The sequence below is a fragment of the Pan paniscus genome, chromosome 8 (genome assembly GCF_029289425.2).
Source record: "Pan paniscus chromosome 8, NHGRI_mPanPan1-v2.0_pri, whole genome shotgun sequence".
Classification (NCBI taxonomy): Eukaryota; Metazoa; Chordata; class Mammalia; order Primates; family Hominidae; genus Pan; species Pan paniscus.
The window spans coordinates 17,642,945-17,670,413 of record NC_073257.2 but is presented as its reverse complement, the minus strand read 5'-3'; the positions used below and the strand labels follow the sequence as shown (position 1 = coordinate 17,670,413).

The 27,469-nt window shown below is 36.9% G+C and overlaps 1 protein-coding gene and 1 non-coding gene across 8 annotated transcripts in view; one reads left to right on the top strand and one right to left on the bottom strand.

The window, feature by feature from the left end:
• Window positions 1-1,453: 1,453 nt before the first annotated feature.
• The window catches only part of AKR1C3 (aldo-keto reductase family 1 member C3), a 78,141-nt gene continuing 52,125 nt past the window's right edge, over window positions 1,454-27,469 (bottom strand). For 2 of the 7 annotated variants that reach the window (XM_063607234.1, XM_034929874.4), the window contains 9 exons: window positions 14,592-14,830; window positions 12,545-12,712; window positions 11,572-11,688; window positions 10,245-10,322; window positions 9,675-9,797; window positions 6,922-7,031; window positions 6,482-6,647; window positions 3,473-3,555; window positions 1,454-1,679 (listed from right to left, as the gene is read on the bottom strand). In XM_063607234.1, the coding sequence (XP_063463304.1) occupies window positions 1,637-1,679; window positions 3,473-3,555; window positions 6,482-6,647; window positions 6,922-7,031; window positions 9,675-9,797; window positions 10,245-10,322; window positions 11,572-11,688; window positions 12,545-12,712; window positions 14,592-14,675 (972 nt within the window). In that variant the 5' untranslated portion in view covers window positions 14,676-14,830 and the 3' untranslated portion in view covers window positions 1,454-1,636. The other 5 variants (XM_063607237.1, XM_063607238.1, XM_063607235.1 and 2 more) reach the window with 3 other exon arrangements.
• On the top strand, window positions 15,577-15,712 carry LOC112441071 (U8 small nucleolar RNA). Its single transcript, XR_003029050.1, has one exon. It is a non-coding gene; the product is annotated as a U8 small nucleolar RNA (small nucleolar RNA).

Here is a 27,469-nt window from a genome sequence, read left to right as displayed (position 1 = left end):
TGAATGTTAGACACTAATGTAGGGATGTTAGAGTAGATAATTTCATGTTCTATTCAGGAGTCTGGGGAAAAAAGCAGAGCTAGAGACACTGTTTGGGGGTTTCTCGGCCTATAAGTGGTATGTAAAGCCAGAAAATCACCCAAAAATTGGCATAGGGAACTCCAAAGTGTATGGCCTTTTCCAATTTTCAGGAACAAATAATTTAACAAAAGATTGTGGTTACTATGAAACTTGAGGGGATGATTATCAGCTGAGAGACATGGCTTTGATGGGGTTAAGGTGGCCAACAGCATAAGAACAGTTGAGAATGAATGTGTTAGCAAGTGTGCCCAGGTCAAAAAATACTGTTCTTCTCAAAATGCCTTAACCAATAGGCCATGACATTGTCCCAAGTTTTCAAAAAGAGTCATCTGAAATAAAAATTTGCATCCTCACGATTAGCTGATGAAATTTATACCCCTAAAAACTGCAGAATAATTACATGTCTTTGTAAGAGGTGGTCCTAAAAGTTACCAAAGTTTAAAAGCATCATGCTATTTTCCATATGTTTTCAAAAGATGTTTGAGATTTTTGAAAATTGGATTAGATGTATTACCTACCATTTTAATATTAATTTGGCAGTAATATGTAATGACTTTGGGATATTTTGTGTTTCATATTTGATAGTGTACCTTATTTTATGTATAAAACATATACAAATATGATTTTTATTATATACAAATATGTGTACATATGTATATACATGCACACATACACATATGTACATACACGTGTACATATGTATATATGCGTGCATATGTACATATATACACGTGTACACGTACACATGCACACATACATATGTACACATATAGTTCATTGTTTCTTTGATGTCCTGCCCCACCACAGCCCCCCAAGGTCACTGGTGTCACAGGGCACACTTGGGGGGGGTCAAGGCTGGACTCTCAGCTCTGCGGTTTTTAAAAACATTGTTGAATGTTTTATTTACAACTATGATTATCAAAAAAAGTGCCAAATTTTCCAAGCAGAGATGTGTTTGACTCCCTTCTCCTAAGCTCCCCCATAGCTTCTTTCAATTATTTCTCCTTGGTGGGTGCCCTGAGCACCCCTCTCACAGGGATGCCTCCTCCCCAGGCTCCAGGAGCTCTGACCCTTGTACTGCTATAGGGAGCCTGTGGATTGCTGGTCATCCTGTCAATATCGCTTACCTTCCAGAGTTCATGCTGTGCGAGTTCTTCCTAAAAGAGCTAAAGAGGCACTAACTGATCCACACCTGCTCCTTCTCTAGAGGCTGAAAACTCTATTGCAGTCCCATTACAGTATGTCTATAAATGATTATTATTCCCCCACTCCTAACTTACAGGCAAATCACACAGTTTTTAGCCCTGTTGAGCCAGAAGAAAACACACACTACAGAACACAGTAGGTAAAGAATCTTTGAGAAAACATTCAATTATTTCAAAATGATAAAAATTTATTGTCTTTCTGGCCTATGGACTCAGCTCTAGTTGACTGAAGTCGCTAAACAGGACGGATTTAAGTAGAGGTGATGTGTCTAGTCCCTGGCATAGAGACGTCCTCTGCATCACCATCCACACACAGGGCTTCTGGTAGACATCAGGCAAAGCCCTCCATGTTAATATTCATCTGAATATGGATAATTAGGGTGGCTAGCAAGACTGAAAAGAGAATAATGTATAATATGAATGCAATGGCTCCATTACTAGGGGAGTAGTAAAGTGATTTCAATGAAGCTGTCATTAGTGTGAATGTTAAGTTGTCTGACTAGTTGTAGAATCTGCCTTTCTTACCTTTATGAACATGGCTTCATAATATAGTATTTTCAAAATAATAAATTATTCAATCATATTCCCTTATCTGGAAGTTAACACGTAAAACACACAAAGTCAAATATTCAAGCATATTCCTGTACATCTGTCAGGAGAGCAGAGATACTCTGACTATACTTTCTTTTGTTACTTTACTTATTACCTGCTACTGCCTACTGTATGCAATATATTTTGTAAGATTCAGAAATGTAAATTGTTATATATGATATAGGGTCTAATATCCAAGGAGCTACAATGCATTAAAAATTCTTATATAGAAATAACATGAAATATAAAGGAACAGATAAACACCAGCTTATTACATTTTTAATTGATGATAAGAATTACTGATGCTCGCTGCTCTTCCTTTCTTTTACATGGTTTCCTTTTTTTATTCTTAATTTTCCTTGAAACTAAAAAAATATTAACAATGATATCTACCAATTTTTAAGCACTTATGAAGGGCTACTGTACTTATGCTTTTTCACACACTATCTCACCCTATCACTTGTTAAAATTTCCACTGCCAGCAGTTACATAACTTCCTACTTTTTTTTTTTTTTTTTTTGAGATGTAGCCTCACTCTGTCACTCAGGCTGGAGTGCAGTGGTGTGATCTCAGCTCACTGCTGCATCCTCTGCCTCCTGGGTTCAAGCGATTCTCCTGCCTCAGCCTTCCAAGTAGCTGGGATTACAGGTAAGTGTCACCATGCCTGGCTAATTTTTATATTTTTAGTAGAGACAGTGTTTCACCATGTTGGCCAGGCTGGTCTCGAACTCCTGACCTCAGTCGATCTGCCCACCTCAGCCTCCCAAAGTGCTGGGATTATAGGCGTGAGCCACTGCGCCCGGCCGTAACTTCCTGCTTTTCCCTCATTAAATGAATGACCGTCTATGAATCCTAGAACCTTAGACCATGAAGGAATAGTAAAGATCTTTTATCAGCTACAAATTATATACAACAATGGAGCTTCTGCCTCCACACTCACACTCTTTGATTTTAAATTTTTTTAAATTCTCTGCCTTGAGAGCTCCATATTGCAGGAAATCAAGGACAAGCGCTCCTATTCACTCCACTAAGGAAGGCTTTCTGGAGGCAAAAGCAGAGTTTGGGGCATGAACAAACATGCAAGGAGAAGGAGGAAAAACATTTGAAATAATAAAAGATGCTGAATTGACAGGATCTAGCAAGCAATTCCATATGAAGGAGGTGGGAATTGGCACCTGGACCACAAAGTTGTTGGAAATGTTTTTGATTTGATAAGGAGCTGAGCAGGTTTGGGACAATGTGATATAAGCACTGATTTGGAAACATCTAATGAAGTCACATGGGCAGTATCCACAGCATGTCCAGTGGTAGAAACACCAGGCCTATATGGAAGGTGCAGACTTGGTAGTGATGTTGGCTGCTCTGGAAAGTTCCATGGAGTCAGGAGAGCAGAGGCACAGGTAGACCCATGCTGATCCCTGCCCACTCACCCTGCCAGAGAACAGAGCTCTGGAGTGAATCCAGCAGGAGAGTTCCAGTCTCACCTCTGACTCACATTGGCCTCTGTCCCTCTGGTATGGAGGTCACTCTCAACACCCATCCTACATTCCTTCTCCAAAAATAAATTAGATCACCCATTTACAAAGGAAACTTACCTATCACTGTTAAAATAGCGGAGATTTCTGTCTAGGCCATCTATGGCTTTCATGTCCTCTGCAGTCAACTGGAACTCAAAAACCTATCACAGAAATAAAAAACTTTTATTATTTTTAGATTGCATAATTGCCAGTTGTGAACCCCCAAGTATATTAGACAGTAGGGTGCAGAGACAATACTTAAAATATTGGTAAGTTTTAAACAGTTATAGAAGTCGTCTCTAAACACTCAGGTGGGTCAGTGAATAGCCCATGAAAAATAAGCAGAAATCCATTCCTAGATATTATGTATTGAAACTGCACAACTCTGCAGACAAAGAGAAAATTTCAACAGAAAATGGAGAAGAAACAGCGCTGACATTGTGCCCACATGATAGGGTCATGTACCTAGAAGGCCCACAAGAATCTAGAGGCAAATTTTTAAATAACAGAAGATTATATATTAAGTTCGATAGATATTGTTGAATTTCTATATCTCTTTAATAAACAGGTATAATGCAAACAACGTTTGTTTTCAACATAATTCAAGGCAGGAATTGTCTAATTACTAACAAACAATTTCATGTCTAAAGGAAACAGATACAGGCTTGAAGTGTATCTTACTCTCTAAATTTGAGAGACTTTAAATATCAAGAGGATGCCACTAATTGCTAACACATGGAATTGAATAAATCTATAAATTGAATAAATCACTCTGTAATAGTGATACAGAGAATGAGAGAGAGAGAGAATAAAAATCATGAACAAGTTAACAATGAGTCTAGGTAAAAGGTGTTCATTACATTTTTCTTTTAACATTTCTACACATTAGAAAATCCACAAAACAAAAAGGAAAACGTTATCAAGAGGTTCTAATAATTTTCAGTATCTATGGATAAATATTTAAAAATACATATGGTTTAGTAGATAATGTTATAAAATTAATGAAATATATATTAAAAGGCCATTTAAATAGTTGGAAATTCATCATAGGTTGAAAGTCTCAATATTGTCAAAAAGTTCTCTTCACAGTGAACTGCAGTTTCAATACAATATCAACCAAAGACTAAAATATGTACTCTTTCGTGGATGTTGATGTTTCAAAATTTCATATAACAGAATAGTCAGTCAAGAATAATCAAGATATTATCAAATAAAACAAAGAGTTAGAAAAAAAGTTGTACCATTCTGGTAGCAAGACCTTTCATTATTTAGACAGTACAGAAAAGTAAATAAGTCAATTGAAGACAAAGGAGAGGCAAGAATATTATTTGTGAATGTTTCATTTATGGTAGAGGTAAAAAAATCAAGGTATGTGAGCAAATGTGAACGCTTTTCAATAATTGTTGGTGGCACCTTTTGATATCAATTTAGAAATTCCATGTGCATATTTATTTTACTTAGTATTGAAAAAGAAATTCATTTGAATTTACAACTAATTTATAAGTAAAGAGAATTACCAATTTTGCAAGATAACATATTAAAAGATTGTCATGTTCCCAATATAAGAAAAGACATGCCACTCATCAACCACAGGAAAGAGGCATGAATAATTTAACTACATGAAAAGTAGCAACTTTTCTTCATGAAAACATAACTACAGAGAAAATCACAGCACATATGCAATTTGGGAGGTGGTACTTCAATAATACATCTAAATCTCTAAATGATTAATACCCGGAATATATATATGTATATATGTGTAATCTATCTCATATATCTTATTAAACTATAATATATCAATCTATCATATATATTAACCTATCATATATTAATCCATCATAGATTAATAAGAAATACTTCCTCCAACACTCACATGTCCCTGTATCCACTTGCTTGGTTATATGAATTTCTAGCTCCTTCCAATAAGTGGTGGTGTCTATTTACCCATCCCTTGAGTCTGGCCTGTAACTTGCATTAGTGGGTAATATTTGCCAGAAGCAATGGCGTGGCAGCCCTGAGCCTAGACATGAAAAGGCTTTGCATGTGTCCACTCACTGCCTTGGGGTCATGCCATGTGCTGAGGTGAAGTCTGGGCTGGATGGCTGGAGGATGAACTATATGGAGGAGAAAATGGCACCCAGACAAATGTCCCATTGACATCTTGAAGCAGAGCTACCTCATTGTCCTGCAAACACATGAGAGAGCCCAGCCAAGAACAGAACTTGACTAAGTTCAGGCTGAGGCCATGCTAAGTTTCTAACTAGAGAATCCTGAGTAAATCAGTGGTTTTCACCTTAAACCCCTATGTTGAGGGTGATTTGTTTAACAGCTCTATTTAATAGTATAATTATGGTCTCCTATACTTAAAAAAAAGACAAGCAACTAAGAGTCAAAGACTTAGGCAGTACACAAACAGAAAACTCCAAGTGAATAAATATGTGAAATTTTAACTGAGTGTACAAAGAAATGGAAATAAAAAATCCACAATGATTGGTAGACTAAAGAACACCTAATGCTACTCCACATTTCTGAAGATGAAGAGGAGGCCAGGAGCAGTGGCTCACACCTGTAGTACCACTTTGGGAGGCCACAGCAGGTGGGTTGCCTGAGGTCAGGAGTTTGGAACTAGCCTGGCCAACATGGCGAAACAAACACCCTTTCTACTAAAAATTACAAAAATTAGCCGGGCTTGGTGGTAGGCACCTGTAATCCCAGCTACTCAGGAGGCTGAGGCAGGAGAATCATCCCACCTGGGAGACAGAATGAGATTCTGTCTCAAAAAAAAACCAAAACCAAACAAACAACATGAAAAAATGATGTTCCTGGTGCAGGGATGCAGAGTAGATTGTCAACTTAATGCTGAAATTAAAAAATCTCCATTTTTGGTTTGGTCCCATCTTAATTCTCTGCACCTGTGCTGTCTCTCCCGTGGTAGAGTAGAAGAAACCCTCAGGATGCACGCAAAGCGTTCATATGGGAAATACAGGGAAATGGAGCTGGCCCAAGGCTGTCCTGAGAGCCTTACAAGAAGCACACGTGTGAAGGACACTGTGCAGGCACCCTGAGGCCCACAGCCCCGCTCCTCACCTGGACATTCTCTCTGATGCGCTGCTCATTGTAGCTCTTGGCCAGGACCACAACCCCACGCTGCAGCTGGTAGCGCAGGGCAATCAGGGCTGGGGTTCGCTTGTGCTTTTTTGCCAAGGCACAAAGGACTGGGTCCTCCAAGAGAACCGGGGAGTTCGGGTCCACCCTGGAAGGAAAGGCAGAAATGCTGAGGCCCTGAGGCTGGGGATAGTTTGTTAGGCGGCTCCCTAAACAGACTAAGGCGTCCACTCTGCACCAGAGCTTCTCAAGCGAGGCCCCCAAGCATCACCATCAGCATCATCCAAGATCTCATCAGAAATGCAATTCTCTTTCCTCTCCATGAGCCACTTGGAACTTAACTACAGGAAACTGAGGATGCTCTGACTAAAAAAATTTCTGCAAAATGAAGGTTTATGTAAAGGTCCCATTGTTTTTATTACCATCGTTTGTCTCGTTGAGATCCCAGAGCACTATAGGCAACCAGAACAATATCTTTTGACTTGCAGAAATCTAGCAATTTACTCCGGTTGAAATACGGATGACATTCTACCTGCAGTTGACCAAAAGAGAGAAGCATCAATTTATATGAAATAGTTATGTTAATATTAAAAAGATGAAAGTAAGGAAGCTGAATAATAATCAGTATAGCATTATATTTGAGCTGAGGATATTATTGTCAAGTAATAATCTTTTTCACAGAAATAAATTTTATATATCTTCTAAAAGTATAAATGGAAATGCCATTTCTGAACAGAAGCTCATCTATGAATCAGATCCTGGCTTCCAAAGACCTTTGACAACTAGAAGGAGATGTAACAAGTTCCATATCTGGGATACAGTAAGATTCTTAGAGCCTTTGGGCTTCAGATTGTGCCAGAAAGCAAGAATTTGGTCAAGGACTCGTGAGGGCAAGTCTGAAAGACAAAAGCACTACTTTCAAAGAAATGTCACTGGTGATGTTTGGATAGATTTCAGCATCAAGAAAAAAATCTACCCATTGGGTAAGAATGAGCACTAACAAAAATTAATTAAAAATCTTAAGGAAAAATGTCCAAGTCCAGAGTAATGAGTGAGATAATCAGAGAGCAAGAAAGAACAAAATAATTTGCCTCCACCATTGGTGGTTATTATAGTAATCTCTTAGGAAATTGATATTTAGAGGAAAGTATTAAACTTTGTCTTTGAGGAATATTTGTTCTTCATTTTGATTTGGTGAAGGATTTTTTTTTCATAGTAAAATGTCACGTAAGAATAGTTAAATAAGGTTTTAAAATTGAAAATGATTATCTAAAAACTCCAAAAAATAATAAATACAATAATAAATAACCATAAAATACAAAAGTATTAGTGATGTTTACACAATCATATGTGAAAATTTGTCATGGAATATGACTTCTTCTGTTAGGAATTATCACCCAGTGGATTATTAGTAATTGCTGAATGGAAAACCTATGATTATAAAGAAAAGATCAGCTCACAACTTGTTTCCAGTCTGTTTTAAAAGGGGGTGCTATAGAAGACATTTCCATTAAACAATGGGAAATTCAAATATAGACTGGATGTTAAACGACATGAGGGCATTGCAGTTAGTTTCCTTAGATACAATAATTATATTGTAGCTGGAAGAATATCTTCATTTCTGTGACATACTTTATTTAGGTCTGTAGAGGTGAATTGTCATCTTTCTAATTTATTTTAAAGAGATTTTGAAAATATATGTATTTATGCAGATATACCCACATAAATATTTGCCATAAATATTTGGCAATGTGGCAAAGTGTTAACAATTTTGAATATAAATGGTAATGTTGAATCGTATATTATTTTTATCAAATTTTCTGAAAGTTTGAAAATTATGAAAAAATTGAAGGACTAATATTAAAACTGCATTTTCTTAATGTTTCTATTTGGATATGATGGAACTGTATCATTAGGCCAAATTCACAAATTTTATACACTTCACATTTCAATTGTAGATCTTTACTCATTGGCTCTAAGTTGTATAAAAGTAAGAATAAAAAAGTGTAAATTAGTAAAAAGGTAGAGTGACTTTAATTTTGAATTTTTTTTGTGACATTTGGGGGAAGTCAATTTGATCAAGGAGGCCTGGAATCATTAACAATAACTCAGGGGGAAAAAAGGACTTATCCCTAAGCTATGAAAAAACCATGCATAGAATAGATGTGTTTAAACAACTGATTGGATGACAGACCCCAAAGAGAAGTAGCAGACTAAGACATGGGCAGTGATAGGTCAGGTCTATGTTCTGCTAAATTTCCTCAGTGTTGATTTTATCCACTGTGAACAGTTATCTCCATAAACAGGTAATTTTTCTCTTTCTTTTTTTTTGAGACGGAGTTTCACTCTTGTTGCCCAGGCTGGAGTGCAATGGCGTGACCTCGGCTCACCGCAATCTCTGCCTCCTGGGTTCAAGCGATTCTCCTGCCTCAGCCTCCCAAGTAGCTGGGATTACAGGCGTGTGCCACCACACTCAGCTAATTTTTTGTATTTTTAGTAGAGATGGGCTTTCTCCATGTTGGTCAGGCTGGTCTCGAACTCCCAACCTCAGGTGATCCAGCTGCCTTTGCCTCCCAAAGTGCTGGGATTACAGGCGTAAGCCACTGCACCCGGCCTAATTTTTCTCTTTCTGACATGGATGACTTTCATTGTCTGGAGCTAATTTTTAGTATATCTATGCCCCTGGTCAAGAATTGTTGAAATATCAAGAAGAGGCATTCAGACATCCAAATTCCATGTAAACCCCTAGCACCTCTCTTCTCTTATTCTAACTCTCTGTTCATGTACAGCTCATTTCATCTTTTCCTAGCTTCATATCTATACACCATTCCCTCCAAATCACCTTCACCCATGCACTTTCTGGTCATCTTTCATAGCTTAGAGGTAAGTCCACCCTTCCTTGAGTTCTAATTGATGATTCCAGGCCTCCCTGATCAAATGGACCTCCCCTAAATATTACACACGATTCAACATTAAACTCATTCCAATTTTTCCCTAATACTTTTCCAAGCAGGGTACAAACAAGAAATCTTCATGCCTTTCTTGACAGAAGCTTTGCTCTCTAGATAATCTTCTACTTCACAAAGATAAGTGGGACAAAACAAACAGATATTTGGCAACAGGACAGGAAGAGGGGCATGAAGAACCGAAAGGAGAGAAGGCCAAGGGAGCTCACCTGGTTGCAGACAGGCTTGTACTTGAGTCCTGGCTTGTTGAGGATCATCTCCAGCTGCCTGCGGTTGAAGTTTGACACCCCAATGGACTTGGCCAATCCTGCATCCTTACACTTCTCCATGGCCTGTGGAGAAAGGGGTTGTGAGGAATTATTTGTGCAGTTGGCTGCAAATCATGATAAATGCAAGACAGAACTGTGAGAGCAACAACTTTCAAAGTATGACAATGAAAATAGCTAGCAGTGATTGTCAAGAACAGAAAAATTCAAACAGCAAATAGGGGAAGAAGATAGAGGCAGCAAGAGTAAGAATTTCTATCTCTTCCTTAGGAAACTGGATACATTAATGCACAAGCAAGGAAAGAGATTCCTGTCCTCCTTGCCCCCAAGTCTTGTGCCCCACTCTCTAAACATTCCTTTTGTGTTTTTCCCTTCATCTCACCAAAGCTACTCTTGTAAAGTTTCTGAATTTCTAGATCTAATGGTGCAGATTCCATTCTTTCCTATTGAACCTGGGAAACAGATTTTCTCTTTTTGTCATCCTTCTCTGTGTCCTCTCTGCCAAGCACTCACCTCCCAGGTGGTACAGAGATCCACTATGTCAAATATTACTTTTCCATTTTCATCTGTTGGTGAAAGTTCCTCACCTGGCTGAAATAGAAGCAGTCATTTTAATGATGTCACAAATTAATTTCTCCACTCATAGCTGTAATCCCAGGTACCTTTAAGGACACTAATCCTCCATGAGACAGGTGGTACAATGCTCCAGAAAGTGATATGTGCTAAATGTTTTACATATGAAGGTATAAGGAATGTATTCAGGAGACAGGCTTCCTCTAATCTCTTACAAATATTATATGTATAGAAAAGGACCATTTTCTAGGTCTTAATCAAGTTTCATAGTTAACTTACGTCACTTTATTCTGCCCTTATAATTTCCTCTATTAAAGTACCTCTCTTTGATTTGGAAATACCTTGATATCCAAAAATAATGGATTGTACTCTTGTACACGGTAGGATTATCAGACCACCTGAAGACTTGATAGTCTTTGGGCAGGACTGTGAATCACATAGGGTCAGCAGAAGTTGGGAGACCCAGAGGTGTTGTCTTATGGTGATGACCATGAGCCTTGAACTGCTCCAAAGCCATAATCGCCACCAGTGAAAAAGTTTGGGTCAACAATAATAAAAAAAAGTGTTGGAGTTTAGAGATAAGAATAGACAAATGATACATTTTTGTAGACTATTTCATATCCTTAAATGTAGCCATGTCTTTGACTTCCCATTTTATATAACTCAGTAAACTCTGTTGCATTAACTAGCCTGAGTAGATTTCTCTAACTTTAAATCAAAAGTTATACACTACACAGTAATTCCTGGCTAAATACAGCTTCAAACTCTATTGTGAAAGAAGAGGCAGCAGAATAATAAAGCTTTGCAAGTCCACATTAAGGGTTTCTAATTTAAGAACCATGCATAGTGGCTTCCACCAAATCTGCTTCAGCTTGAAATGGGGAGAGATGGTGGAAACTCATTGTGCATCACATGTGCAGCAGTTTTATTGGGCACCACAACTGCATGAAACTCTGTCTGGGAACATCCCAAGAGATGGACTCAAAAGCCACAACTAAGACAGTGCCTTGAAAGAGACTATTGTAATTTCAAGTTTTTGAGGAAGAGGCTTTGAGGTTGCTGTACTCTCTTCTCTTGTAGGTGTGCATTAGAGAAGTAGGATTCAAAATTTACTCGAAAGAAAGGAAATTAGGTGTTCCACTTACGGTTCTTCTTCTGTGTGATAATCCCTACATCCTCCTAATAAAAAGCTCTGTTCAACTATCCAGATAAACAATGTTTATAATGACAGCAGAAGCGCAATTTTATGCTCATACAAACTGCATACCTTTAGAGACATTGGAGAATGAATAAGATAGAGGTCAACATAGTCCAATTGAGCTTTTTTCAGCGAGTTTTCCAAGGCTGGTCGGACCAACTCTGGTCGATGAAAAGTGGACCAAAGCTGCAGAGGTTAAAGAATGGAGGTGATTTTGAATGAATGCTTGAGCAAATCTTATTACTTTGTGCCATCTAATATTTAGATATTTTCCTACTGCTTCAAAATTTATGACCGCTGGCAAACATATTCTCTTCCTTCTCATGATTCCTTTGGCTCTGACCTATCCTTATAAACTTTATTATACGTTGGATGTATAGTTTGTACATCTACCGAATGATAGGAGTAAATTCTTAAAATGTAAAAATTAGTATTAAGTAATAACTATGATGTTACCTGAATTATCTTCAGTAGAGTTTACAACTCATTTTAACAGTCTAATTCTTCTATCCATTCAACCCAATGCTTAAGAATAGCTATTTATGTTGCTTAGAAACTAAAGCAACATAAAAGGGGGGTAAAACAAGTTTTGAACATGCTCACTATGCTGGACACAATTTAGGACAATTTAAGTGTGTATGATTTAATACTCCCAGAGCTTTCTTATATTGCTTTCTATCTCACTGATAAAGATAGCAATTGAGAGAATAATAAGAAATCTTAGAAAATCACCCAGGCGATAAGAAAAACCATAACATGATTATTGTTCTCTGTGATTCTATAGCACATGTCAAATCACACTGATGTCAGCTGAAGCTCAAAAAAGTAAAGGGACTTTCAGGTCATAAATTGGAACACAGCCAAAATGAAAAGTGATCATCATTCCTTGATTTTGATTTCAGTTTTAATATGTGAATATGTGTGAATAAATTTCAACCCAGAAGCAAAATTCACCCACAACTACTCATCCAGTCATAGAAATGTCATCTCCACACAATCACAATAAATACATGTGCACACAAGCTCATCATAGACACAGTACCTTTGAAGTGTAGAATATGTCTTCTCTTTTCACACTGCCATCTGCAATCTTGCTTCGGATGGCCAGTCCAACCTGCTCCTCATTATTGTATAAATGAGCAGAATCTATATGGCGGAACCCAGCTTCTATTGCTAATTTTGTGACCTCCAAAGCTTTACTTCTCGGAACCTGGAGGAGCAACCAAAGGTAGTATCTGGTGATCATTGTGGCTGAGAGGTAGTTCAGGCACAAGCATTGACTTTTATACAAGAATCAGCTTTTCCTCCTGTCTGTATGTGGGGTGAAAAGTCCATCTCAGTTTGCCTGAGTCTTTCCTGGTTAGTAATAAAGGTTGAGCATCCCAGAAACACCTTCAGTCTCAGGCAATCTCTGGTTGATCACTGTTATGGAGGTACCAAATAACACCCTCAGATTCAGTGATTTGTTGGAAAAGTTAACAGGACTGAAATAGTCCTAATTATTTTTAATATAGTGATATTATACATGGTAAAAATCACATGGAGTATAGAAGGGAAACGGTGCAAGCTCATATGAGTTCTCTCCCAGTGATATTACACAGAATGCTCACTCAGACTTCCTCCAACATCGTATTTGGGAAATGCTGTCTACAAGAGATGTTCTTTGGTGTCTCAGTTCTTGAGATTTTGACTGGATGCTAGTTACATCGACCCAACTAGGGTTCACTTGGGAAATAATGCATCTGTGAATAGTAGTCTGTTATGTTAAGTCTTTTCTGCACAGTCATTCTGGCTACACAACAGAACTGAACACTAGGAGTAAAGATGTATACTCTGAGGATATCGATTTGTACATTAAAAATTCACTGAAATCTGTAAGAATTTACTAAGGTACAGTTCTGCCATAAAAAATAAGGCTATCTCTTTCAGGAAAGACAGAATTCCAGTGAAATTTAAAATTACTGACTTATTGACCAAATTTGGATAAAGATTTGAAAGGTATTTTTTAATGACAAAAATATAAATAAACTGTTTTCATTTTTACATGTATTTAAAGACGCTTTCTTGTTTCGTTGAAATTACAAGGAACTAGATAACGGTCTCCCCGCCATCTCCTGAGAAGTCTTTTTTTTTTTTTTTTTAAATCTTTTTTGAGAGCAGTCTTTAGTGTGCCAACACTCAAAGGTTTACCAAGGCTGGAGCTTCAGTGGTGTCGTTATTTTCATTTCCTGCCCATGCCAATTTATATTAAAAATTAAACCACTTTTGTCAATGGTCTAGAAAATGTATCCTTGTAGATCATCACAACTTACTGATAAAGTGAGAGACTCAAATTTCAATAATTAGTTCCTATTCACACACTTAGTAGCCTGAGGACAGTCTTGGAATACAAGTTCTATCTAGAAAATGAGGTCTCCATTTTGTTCATTTTTGTGTCAGAAGACCACTCCTACCACTTTGATACAAATATGATGCATACAAAAAAGGACTAAGAATTTAGACTTTCCTTTGTTAGGTTCTAGATTTTACTTAAAATGAGGTTGTATTTTTTTCTTTCAGGAAGTTCTTTTTAAAAGTGAAAGTAGTACAGTGGAAACTCTAGTCCAGGTCCGGTAATACTGGGTGGCACTCACTGCCGCCCATCAGAACAGTGATACTCTGCCGACAGTTTTGTGCACACCATATCCAGTAATTTTTGCTATAAATATTTCTCTGGATCGTATGTTCTTGGAAGATGGAAAGAGTTCTTCAGTTGTAGAAACAGAGAAATCACTCCTATTGCAATTAATCTCCACCAGAGGGAGATGACCGACAGTGTTCTTCAATGCTGAGTTTTACATATTCTGCCAAGCTGGGAACTAGACATGAACAGAAGAACGAAACAGTGCACAAACGAAAAATAAGCAGTACGTGACCATAGGAATGGACCTCAATGCAGAACAAGGATTGCCTACTTTTTTCTTCTAGTCTAGGAAACCTAGACCAGTGAGCCATCCAGGTAGGAACACGAACCTTACAACCCAATATGGGTTTCACTTCTACTAGGTTTATTCTTTTGAAATCAGAAAACTAAAAGGAATTATTCTTACCTCTGGAGGTGCATAGGTGCCAAATCCCAATACAGGCATGAAGTGGCCATCATTTAGCTTCACACACTGGTGTTTGGAATCCATTCCCTGTCACTTGTCTGACTAGCAAATGTTTGCTGCTGCTTCTCCTCAGAGATTACAAAAACAATGGGCAGGAAACCCCTCCCCCGACCCCTGCAAACTGACTGATGGTTAACCAATGGCATGTAGGAGGAGGTACATAGGCAGTCTTATATGGTCTGTGGAGAAAATTGCATTCAGTTCATTTGTTTCTTATCAAAGAGAATTCCTAAGTAAATTATTATAATATATGGTTATAATAAACTCATTAATTTCTATCTAAAGTATTATTTTCTATTCGAAATCTCTATATTAAATTATTCAAAAGGATTTGTAGAACAAATAGCAACCATATGTTAGACTATAAAAACCTCCAGCTACAAATATCTTTTTTCGTTTCTGCCGTGATAATGCCCCTTCTTTATACTGCATCATTTGAAATAATTAACCATCTTACATCTTTCTGTCACATACACATAATTTAAAGGAATGACTAATGAGAATTTTTCAAATAGTTGGTCCTCAATAAAAAATTAAAGTCAAAACTGTAAAAATATTTGCCTTTTTACATTTTCAATCAGAAAATTTATTTTGATTTTTCTTTCTTTGCGTTGTAAGAGAAATATTCATTTCTGAAGAAGGTGCAGTCCTGATAAAGCTGTAATCCTGATGAGGGTGCAAATAAAAAGAAATTCTGGTGTAGTTTTTATTGGAGTGTTAATTATTAACAGTTTTTGGAGTTTGGACATCATTTAATATATGCAAGCAGTGCCTTAATAGTATTTGTTCTTCAACCAGGTTTATTACAGACTATCAAGAAGTAACTAGCCAAAAAACTGATAACCATTTTATATAATTTGTCATCTTGTTAAACATTATTTGTAAGGAAAAACTGGAAATTAATTACATATAAATGGATGAATAATTCTCATGTGGGATAGTTTTCACTTGTTCCTTCCTTTGGAGGGCAGATTAGAACATGATGAATGTAGTTTGCACAATACATTATCAACATCTTGGAGTTGTCAGAACTTGCAATGCCCTGATTTCGTTCTATTTACTTTTCCTCAAACAATAACCAAAAAGTAAGTTGAGAAATAAGTTAATTATTATACATTGATACAATATAATATAAAATCATTGAAAGCTTTTACAGAGTGATTTCAGCAATATGGTGGATCAAAAGGCCCCTACTTGTCTCATGGACGCATCAAGAAGTGATCTGAAATAGACTAAAATAAACTTATTTATTTATGGGGGTGCTGAGTAGAAATGTAGTATGATGCCAAGGGCAAGAGATTAGGGGAAGAGACGTGCAATAGTCCATCTAACCCATTGAGGGGAAGCTGGGCTGTGAATTTTTGAAATAGTAAGCTATTCAAAAGACAGTAGGTATTTGGGGGAACTACTAATGGGCACACACAGTCCAGGCAGATACAAGTTCAGAAAATTGCTGACAAGGCCTTAGGGTTTTATGTTGGGCTTATGCTAAGACTAAGAACATACCAAGCATATTAGTTGATAATCGTCATGACACAGAACAAATCTATATAGAGTTAGAAAAATGTCTATATTTTGAAATGCTCAAATAAAATAATAAGGTATATAAAGAAACAGGAAAACACAGTCCCTTATAAGAAAGAAAATGAGTTGACAGAAATTATTTTTGAAGAACCATGAGCACTGAAATTAGTAGAGAAAGGTTTTAAAACAACTATCTTAAATATGCTATAATTTCCAATTAAAAATATGGAAATAGAACTACAGGAAATTGGGAAAGGCATATATGGAAAAATGAGTATATCAACAATGATGTAGAAATTATACAAAATAAACCAAACAAATTTTGGAGCTGAATGATATAACTGAATTGAAAATCTCACTAGAGGATTTCAACAGCAATTTGAGCAGAATGAAGATATAATCTACATGTTTAGGGATAAGATATTTTACATCCTTGAGTCTAAGGCAAAAAAAAAAAAAAAAAAAGAGTAAAGAGATGTGAACAGACCCTAAAGGGCTTGTAGGACACCATCAAGTCAAGTAGTATACACAGCATTGGATTCTGAGAAGGAGAAGCAGGAGCCTATGGGGGTGGAGAGATTATGTGGTGAAAACAATCATCAAAAAGTTCTCAAATTGGCAACAGACATGAATCTAAATATGTGAGCAACTTAAAGAATTGGAGTTCAGATAAAAAGACTAAGGCCCACATACATTAAAATCAAACTCTAAAAGCCAACGACAAATAGACTATCTTAAAAGCAGCAGGAGAAACATAACTCTGTATTACGTACAGAACAATAAATTCTGTTCAAGATGATCAACAGATTTTTGATTAGACAATTTGAAGGACATAATAGGTAATACCTTTAATGTGGTAAAAATAAAACTGCCAACCAAGAAATCTATATCTGGCAAAAATTATTTTTTAATTAGAAAGTTATTAATACAATGTGAGATGAAAGCTGCAAGAGTCCATTGCCATTAGATCTGCTTTGCAAGAAATGGTAAAGGGACTAATTCAGCTTAAAATAAAAGCATTTTAGACAGTAACCTGAAACCATATAGAAGTATGAAGCCCTTTACTAAAGGTATACATATGGCAAAGTGTGAAAATATGTATTTTTGAAAGTTTGGTTTTATTCTACACTTCTTCAAGGTTTAAAATACAAATGTGTACAAGTAAGCATAAATCTATGTTAACATGTACACAATGTATAAATTTGTAATTCATGAAATCAATAATGTGAAGTGGAAACGAAGCTGTGGAAGAAGTTTTGTATAGGATTGCAGTTAAATTGGCATTGCTTTCAAAGTAGATTGTTATAACTATAGGTTGCTGTATATAATCCCAAGAGTAACTACAAAGAAAATAACTACAGAATAAATAAAAGAGCAATTGAGAAAGGAATACAAATATTATTAAAAATCATACACAAAAACATTGTTAATTAAGGATATGAGGATATGAAGGACAAAAAGCTAAAGACATAAATAAAAAATGACAAAGTAATTGTAGTCATGTATTACCTAACATTAGAGATATGTTCTGAAAAATACGTGTTTAGGCCTGTGGCCACATTGACATTAGCTCATTGAACCAGACTTTGGAATTCTAGTCTCCAGAACTTCGAGAAAATTAATTTGTGGTGTTCCAAGCCATAATGTTTGTGGTAATTTGTTACAGCAGGAACAGAAAACTAATTTGGACATAATTTCAGCAATTCTCATTGTCTCTTTCCTGCATCACCAGTTTTTTTCTCTCTGCTAAGTTCTTCCTAAGAGCACACAGGCATGCTGTTTTTACTGTCATCACAAAAATAACCCTCATTTTACTCCGTTTTCTTCTTCGGTGGTTGCTCAATTGTCTGGTCCCCTTTACAGCCCATTATTTGAGTATGTTCTACACTCTGTATCTAATTACTCTCATCCTAAACTTTATTGAATGCACACTATTCTGACTCTTGCCTCCATCATGCTATCAAAACATTCTTGACTTTGTAAAGGTCAATAGTCAATCCCAATGGTCAATGTTGAGACTCCATCTTACTTGTCCTATTAATAGCATTTGACTCTTTTCTTCTTAAAACAATTTCTTCATCTGACTTCTAGGACAGAACAGTCTCACTTTGTCTTGTAATTTCATCACCACTCATCAGTCTTCTTTCCTCATACATGCCATTCCATTGCCATGTAGGGGCCTGGGAAATGTGAAATTTGAAATTGGAAAATTGCCCAACCCAGTATAACAATGCTGGCATGTGATCACTTCGCTGGGGTCCTGAGACTGGGCTGACCCAACCAGATGACACCAATATAGCTGATACCAACACAGAAATGCTGAAAGGTGGAGCCCCTCCTTCTATCTCCATGAAGAAGCAGCATTACCACCTCACACTACATGAGAGCCACAAAGCTGTCTATATTGAACTGCGTGAAGAGGTTCTACCCCAATTATCACTTCCTTAGAGAGCTATGGGACAGTAGATTTTTATTTTATGGCTCTCAGCTACACTGTGGCCTGGAGATAGACAGCAGTGTGCATCTGAACTGAGAGTCACAAGGCTCAAGACAGGGATGTATTAGGGAAACAGATTGTGTTACTGACTACCCAGGTTGTGGATCAGTGCAGTTTCCTAACCCCCACAGAGACCTTCATGCTTTACGACAGAAGTTTCTCTGGTAACCTCTCTTTGGGCTGGTGCCTGTGCTCATCACTGGGGTATTTGCAGGTAATTAAGCTACTCCAGCTCTACCCAGCTATATCTCTGTCACACACTGAATAGGAAGCTCAGGGCACTGATCATTCCACGGTCCATCCCATCACTTGAAACAACAGAAAGCCTCACACAGTAAACAAAGATCGAGTATATACCCATCTGCTTTGGCACAGCTGGCTCTTACTCATAAGTACCCTCTACTGGCCTGTGAATTGAATTGCGCAACTCAATGTAAAAACCTACCAACAGAAGTGCCATAGGGCTATTGAAGCAAAGCCAAAATACACTACTCATGATACTCTACAATCACACCCTCAAGGGCGGAGGTATAAAGCAAAAATAGAGAAAAGAATTCCATCGGAATGAATGTAAATTCAAACCAAGAACTCTCAGCTTCTCCAAATGAGAAAAAAAATCCAGTACAAGAATTCTTGCACCATAAAAAATCTGAATGTTGTGGTACCGTCAAAAAATTACACTAAGTCTCCAGCAATGGACTCTAATCAAAATAAAATTGAGAAATGTCAGGTATATAATTCAAAGTATGGATTACAAGAAAGCTCAATAAGATCCAGAGAAGGTCAAAAACAAACACAAAGAAACTACAAAAGCAATCAAGGAAAGAAAAAAAGGATACTTATTTTGGGAAAAAACCAAAAATTTGAAAACAAAAAAATTCACTGAAGGATTTTTAAAATACAGTTTAAATCTTTGAGAGTAGACTAAACCAGCAGAAGAAAGCATTTCATATCTTGAAGACTACTCTTTCAAATTAATCCAGTCAGAAATTTAAAAAAGAAAATAATTGTTATAAATGAACAAAGCCTTTGAGAAATATGGGATTATATAAAGCCATCAAATCTACAACTAATAAGCATTTCTAAGGAAGATAGGGAAGTAAGAAGTTTGAAAAACATAGTAGAAGAAATAATGCAGAAATATTTTCTTTATCCTGATAGACATTTAGAAATGAGATTCAAAAAATTCAGAGAATACCTGAAAGATACTATGCCAAATGTACATCAACAAGGCATATAGTCACCAGACCACACAAGGTCAATAAGAACGAACAAATTTTAAAAGCAGCTACAGAGAAGCTACAAATCACCTCTAAAGAAAATCCTATTATACTAAACAGATTTAACAGCAGAAAACCTAAAAGTCGGAAGATATTGGGGGCCTATTTTTAGCCTTTTTATAGAAAAAAATGGAGAAATCATCTTTCACAGACAAGCAAATTTTAAGGGAATTTGTCACCACTAGACTAGCCCTTCAGGAAATGCTCAGAGGAATCTTAAATATAAAAATATGATGATACCATCATAAAAGGACACGAAGTACACAGGTCATAATTACTATACAGTAATTGCACAATTGAGTCTCTAAAGCAACTGGCTAACAAGACCATGACAGAAACAAAAGCTCATATATTGATGTTAACCTTGAGCATAAATTACCTAAATCCTCCACTTAAAAGAAATAGAATGGAAAATTTGATAAAAGGACAAGACCCAACAGCTTTTACCTACAGGAGATCTACCATTAGGTCTAATGACACCTACAGATTTGTTTTCATTTACATGATATATCAATGTCAGCAAGCAGGACTAGCCATTCTTATACTAGATAAAACAGACTTTTATACCAATGATATTTTAAAAAGACAGAGAAGAGCATTATATTATAAAGATTCCATACAGCAAGAAGATTTAACTATCCTAAATATAAATGTGTTCAATATTGGAGCACCCAGATTCATAAAAGAAATACTACTACACCTAAGAAAACAGACTGGGAGAAGTACAATAATAGTAAATGACATCAACACCCCACTTATAAATGTTGCAGATCATTGAGACAGAAAATCGCCAAAAAAAAAAACTCTCTGGACTTAAGGTGGAATATGAACCAAGTGGACGTCATAATCATTTACAGAACATTCTACCTAACAACTACAGAGTACACATTTTTCTCACCTGCACATGAACCATTCTCAAAAATTGACCACATCCTTGGTTATAAAGCAAGTCTCAATAAAATTAAAAAGTCAAAATCATATCAAGTATTTTTTCAGACTGCAGTTGAATAAAATTAGAAATCAATATCAAGAGGAACTCTCAAAGCTATACAAATGCATGAAAAATTAAACAATGTGTCCCTGAACAACTTTTGGGTAAAGAATGAAATTCAGAATTCAACAGATTTTTTGAAATGAATGAAAATAGACATACAACATGCCAAAATCTCTCGGATATGGGAAAGCAGTGCTAAGAGATAAATTTATAGTGTTAAAGCCTCCCTGAAAAGATAGAAAGACCTCAAACTCACCACCTAAAGTCACTTCTAAGGAAGTAGAAAAGTAAGAGCAAACCAAACCCAAAGTTAGCAGAAGAAAAGAAATAAGAATGGTCACACCATAACTAAATGAAATTGAGACAAGAAAAAAAATAGGTATAAAGGATCAATGAGACAAAAATTTGGTTCTTTGAAAGGATAAACAAAATTGATAGTCAGCTAGCTAACAGAAAAAAGAATATTCAAAAAAATACAATACAGAAAAGATAAAGGTGAGGCTGGGCACAGTGGCTTATGTCTGTAATCCCAGCACTTTGGGAGATTGAGGCAGGGTCACTTGAGGTCAAGAGTTCGAGACTAGCCTGGCCAACATGGTGAAACCCCGTCTCTACTAAAAATACACAAAACAGTAGCCAGGCATGGTGATGTGTGCCTGTAATCCCAGCTACTTGGAAGGCTGAGGCAGAAGAATCGCTTGAACCTGGGAGGTGAAGGTTTCAGTGAGCTGAGATTGCCCCCACTGCACTCCAGCCTGGGCAACAGAGCGAGCCTCAAAAAAAAAAAAAAAAAAAAAAAAGAAATGATAAAGGTGACATTAAAACTGATATCAGAGAAATACAAGAGAGTATCAGTGACTCCTGTAAACATTTCTACGTGCACAAATTAGAAAATATAGAGACTTTGTCACCACCAGGCCTGCCCTAAAGGAGCTCCTGAAGGAAGCACTAAACATGGAAAGGAACAACCAGTACCAGCCACTGCAAAAACATGTCAAATTGTAAAGACCAGCGAGGCTAGGAAGAAACTGCGTCAACTATCGAGCAAAATAACCAGCTAACATCATAATGACAGGATCAAATTCACACATAACAATATTAACTTTAAATGTAAATGGGCTAAATGCTCCAATTAAAAGACAGAATGGCAAACTGGATAAAGAGTCAAGACCCATCAGTGTGCTGGAAACCCATCTCACATGCAGAGACACACATAGGCTCAAAATAAAGGGATGGAGGAAGATCTGCCAAGCAAATGGAAAACAAAAAAAGGCAGGGGTTGCAATCCTAGTCTCAGATAAAACAGACTTTAAACCAAGAAAGATCTAAAGAAGGCCATTACATAATGGTAAAGGGATCAATTCAACAAGAAGAGCTAACTATCCTAAATATATATGCATCCAATACAGGAGCACCCAGATTCATAAAGCAAGTCCTTAGTGACCTACAAAGAGACTTAGATTCCCACACAATAATAATGGGATACTTTAACACCCCACTGTCAACATTAGACAGATCAATGAGACAGAAAGTTAACAAGGATACCCAGGAATTGAACTCAGCTCTGCACCAAGTGGACCTAATAGACATCTACAGAACTCTCCACCCCAAATCAATAGAACATACATTCTTTTCAGCACCACACCACACCAACTCCAAAATTGACCACATAGTTGGAAGTAAAGCTCTCCTCAGCAAATGTAAAACAACAGAAATTATAACAAACTGTCTCTCAGACCACAGTGCAATCAAACTAGAACTCAGGATTAAGAAACTCACTCAAAACTGCTCAACTACATGGAAACTGAACAACCTGCTCCTGAATGACTACTGGGTAAATAATGAAATGAAGGCAGAAATAAAGATGTTGTTTGAAACCAATGAGAACAAAGACACAACATACCAGAATCTCTGGGACGCATTCAAAGCAGTGTGTAGAGGGAAATCTATAGCACTAAATGCCCACAAGAGAAAGCAGGAAAGATCTAAAACTGACACCCTAACATCACAATTAAAAGAGCTAGAAAAGCAAGAGCAAACATATTCAAAACTAGCAGAAGGCAAGAAATAACTAAGATCAGAGCAGAACTGAAGGAAATAGAGATACAAAAAACTCTTCAAAAAATTAATGAAACCCGGAGCTGGTTTTTTGAAAAGATCAACAAAATTGATAGACCGCTAGCAAGACTAATAAAAAAAGAAAAGAGAGAAGAATCAAATAGACGCAATAAAAAATGATAAAGGGGATATCACCACCGATCCCTCAGAAATACAAACTACCATCAGAGAATACTGTAAACACCTCTATGCAAATAAACTAGAAAATCTAGAAGAAATGGATAAACTCCTCGACACACATCCTCCCAAGACTAAACAAGGAAGAAGTTGAATCTCTGAATAGACCAATAACAGGCTCTGAAATTGAGGTAATAATCAATAGCTTACCAACCAAAAAAAGTCCAGGACCAGATGGATTCACAGCTGAATTCTACCAGAGGTACAAAGAAGAGCTGGTACCATTCCTTCTGAAACTATTCCAATCAATAGAAAAAGAGGGAATCCTCCCTAACTCATTTAATGAGGCTAGCATCATCCTGATACCAAAGCGTGGCAGAGACGCAACAAAAAAAGAGAATTTTAGACCAATATCCCTGATGAAATCAATGTAAAAATCCTCAATAAAATACTGGCAAACCCAATCCAGCAGCACATCAAAAGCTTATCCACCATAATCAAGTGGGCTTCATCCCTGGGATGCAAGGCTGGTTCAACATATGCAAATCAATAAATGTAATCCAGCATATAAACAGAACCAAAGACAAAAACCACATGATTATCTCAATAGATGCAGAAAAGGCCTTTGACAAAATTCAACAACCCTTCATGCTAAAAACTCTCAATAAATTAGGTATTGATGTGACATATCTCAAAATGATAAGAGCTATCTATGACAAACCCACAGCCAGTATCATACTGAATGGGCAAAAACTGGAAGCATTCCCTTTGAAAACGGGCACAAGACAGGGATGCCCTCTCTCACCACTCCTATTCAACAGTGTTAGAAGTTCTGGCCAGGGCAATCAGGCAGGAGAAGGAAATAAAGGGTATTCAATTAGGAAAAGAAGAAGTCAAATTGTCCCTGTTTGCAGATGACATGATTGTATATCTAGAAAACCCCATTGTCTCAGCCCAAAATCTCCTCAAGCTGATAAGCAACTTCAGCGAAGTCTCAGGATACAAAATCAATGTGCAAAAATCAGAAGCATTCTTATACACCAATAAAAGACAAACAGAGAGCCAAATCATGAGTAAACTCCTATTCACAATTGCTTCAAAGAGAATAAAATACCTAGGAATCCAACTTACAAGAGATGTGAAGGACCTCTTCAAGGAGAACTACAAACCACTACTCAATGAAATAAAAGAGGATACAAAGAAATGGAAGAATATTCCATGCTCATGGGTAGGAAGAATCAATATCATGAAAATGGCCATACTGCCCAAGGTAATTTATAGATTCAATGTCATCCCCATCAAGCTACCAATGACTTTCTTCACAGAACTGGAAAAAACTACTTTAAAGTTCATATGGAACCAAAAAAGAGCCCGCATCGCCAAGTCAATCCTAAGCCAAAAGAACAAAGCTAGAGGCATCATGCTACCTGACTTCAAACTATACTACAAGGCTACAGTAACCAAAACAGCATGGTACTGGTACCAAAACAGAGATATAGACCAATGGAACAGAACAGAGCCCTCAGAAATAATGCCGCAAATCTACCACTATCTGATCTTTGACAAACCTGAGAAAAACAAGCAATGGTGAAAGTATTCCCTATTTAATAAATGGTGCTGGGAAAACTGGCTAGCCACATGTAGAAAGCTGAAACTGGATCCCTTCCTTACACCTTATACAAAAATTAATTCAAGATGGATTAAAGACTTACATGTAGACCTAAAACCATAAAAACCCTAGAAGAAAACCTAGGCAATACCATTGAGGACATAGGCATGGGCAAGGACTTCATGTCTAAAACGCCAAAAGCAATGGCAACAAAAGACAAAATTGACAAATGGGATCTAATTAAACTAAAGAGCTTCTGACAGCAAAAGAAATTACCATCAGAGTGAACAGGCAACCTACAGAATGGGAGAAAATTTTTGCAGCCTACTTATCTGACAAAGGGCTAATATCCAGAATCTACAATGAACTCAAACAAATTTACAGGAAAAAAACAAACAACCCCATCAAAAAGTGGGCGAAGTATATGAACAGACACTTCTCAAAAGAAGACATTTATGCACCCAAAAAACACATGAAAAAATGCTCATCATCACTGGCCATCAGAGAAATACAAATCAAAACCACAATGAGATAGAATCTCACACCAGTTAGAATGGTGATCATTAAAAAGTCAGGAAACAACAGGTGCTGGAGAGGATGTGGAGAAATAGGAACACTTTTACACTGTTGGTGGGACTGTAAACTAGTTCAACCATTGTGGAAGTCAGTGTGGCAATTCCTCAGGGATCTAGAACTAGAAATACCAGTTGACCCAGCCATCCCATTACTGGGTATATACCCAAAGGATTATAAATCATGCTGCTATAAAGACACATGCACAGGTATGTTTATTGTGGCACTATTCACAATAGCAAAGACTTGGAACCAACCCAAATGTCCAACAACGATAGATTGGATTAAGAAAATGTGGCACCTATACACCATGGAATACTATGCAGCCATAAAAAATGATGAGTTCATGCCCTTTTTAGGGACATGGATGAAACTGGAAACCATCATTCTCAGTCAACTATCACAAGGACAAAAAACCAAACACCGCATGTTCTCACTCATAGGTGAGAATTGAACAATGAGAACACATGGACACAGGAAGGGGAACATCACACACCGGGGACTGTTGTGGGGTGGGGGGAGTGGGGAGGGATAGCATTAGGAGATATATCTAATGCTAAATGACAATTTAATGGGTGCAGCACACCAACATGGCACATGTATACATATGTAACAAACCTGCACGTTGTGCACATGTACCCTAAAACTTAAATTATAATAATAAAAAAATAGAGAAAATAGATAAATTCCTGGAAACACACAACCTCCCAACATTGAATCAGGAAGAAATAGAAATCCAGAGCAGACCCATAATGAGTAATGAAAACTACTCTAATTAAATCAAATCAGTAATTAAAAATTTTCTAGTGAAAAATAGCATGGGACCAGAGGGATTCACAACTCAATTCTGCCACACATGCAAAGAAGAGCTGGTACCAATTTTATGGAATCTCTTTTAAAAAATTGTGGAGGCATTCCTCCCTAATTGTTCTACTAAACTAGTATCATCCTGATACCAAAATCAGGCAAACACAGAACAGAAAAATAAAACTAGAGGAACATATCCTTGGAAAACATGGTCACAAATATTCTTAACAAAATACTAGCAAACTAAATCCAATAGCACATCAAAAAGATAATTCATCATGACCAAATGGATTTCATTCCAGGGATGCAAGGATGATTAAACATACACAAATCACTGAACATGATTACACCACGATTCACCATATAAACATGATTAAAAGCAAAATAAAAGATCATCCCAACAGATGCTGAGTTTTGATAAAATGCAACATAAAACCTTTATGATAAAAACTCTCAGTAAATTAGACATCAAGGGAACATGACTCAAAATAATAAGGGACGTCTAGGACAAATTAACAGCCATGTCATATTGCATGGAGAAAACTTGAAAACCTTTCCCCTAAGAACTGGAACAAGACAAGGATGTCCACTCCACCACTCCTATTCAACACAAAATTGGAAGTACTATTCATGGCAATCAGGTAATGAAAATAAGTAAAAGGCATTTAAGTAGCAAAAATAAGAAGTCAGATTATTTTTGTTTGCTGATGACAGGATTATATACCTAGAAAACCCTAAAGGTTCCTCAGAAAGACTCCTAGATTTAATAAACAACCTCAGTAAAGTTTCAAGAGGAGTGGACCAAGGAGCAGAAGCTCAATCTAGACAGTAAAACTCCCTCTATTTAAGGCAGAATCATCCAGAGAATTGCTAGAATGGAGAATGTTTTTTCCTCTTATGATAAAGTATAATGATCCTTCTAAGACAAACAGAATGCATCATGCAAGTAGGTTTAGGGTGAATGCCATGTAGCTTCTACTTCTCTCTTGCAACTTGGAGATATTAGAAAAAATACTGACAGAAAGAAGCAAGAAATCAGGAGCTCACTGGTTTCTTCTTCAGTCCTCTTCCCCATGGAGCTGAGGGCTCCTGATGAGTGATCAAATGCTAGGAGAGGATGAATGGTACCACATTATTACCAGTGCCCAGGACAGATGCTAAGTTGGGCAGTGATGCTTTGCAGAGAAGCCTCAGGGGAGAGACACAGGACAGGGAACAAAATGGGGAGTAATGCTGCCTTTGAATTCACACCTAGAAAGGAGGCAGAATCAGGATTAGTGAACAATATTCAGGATTTTG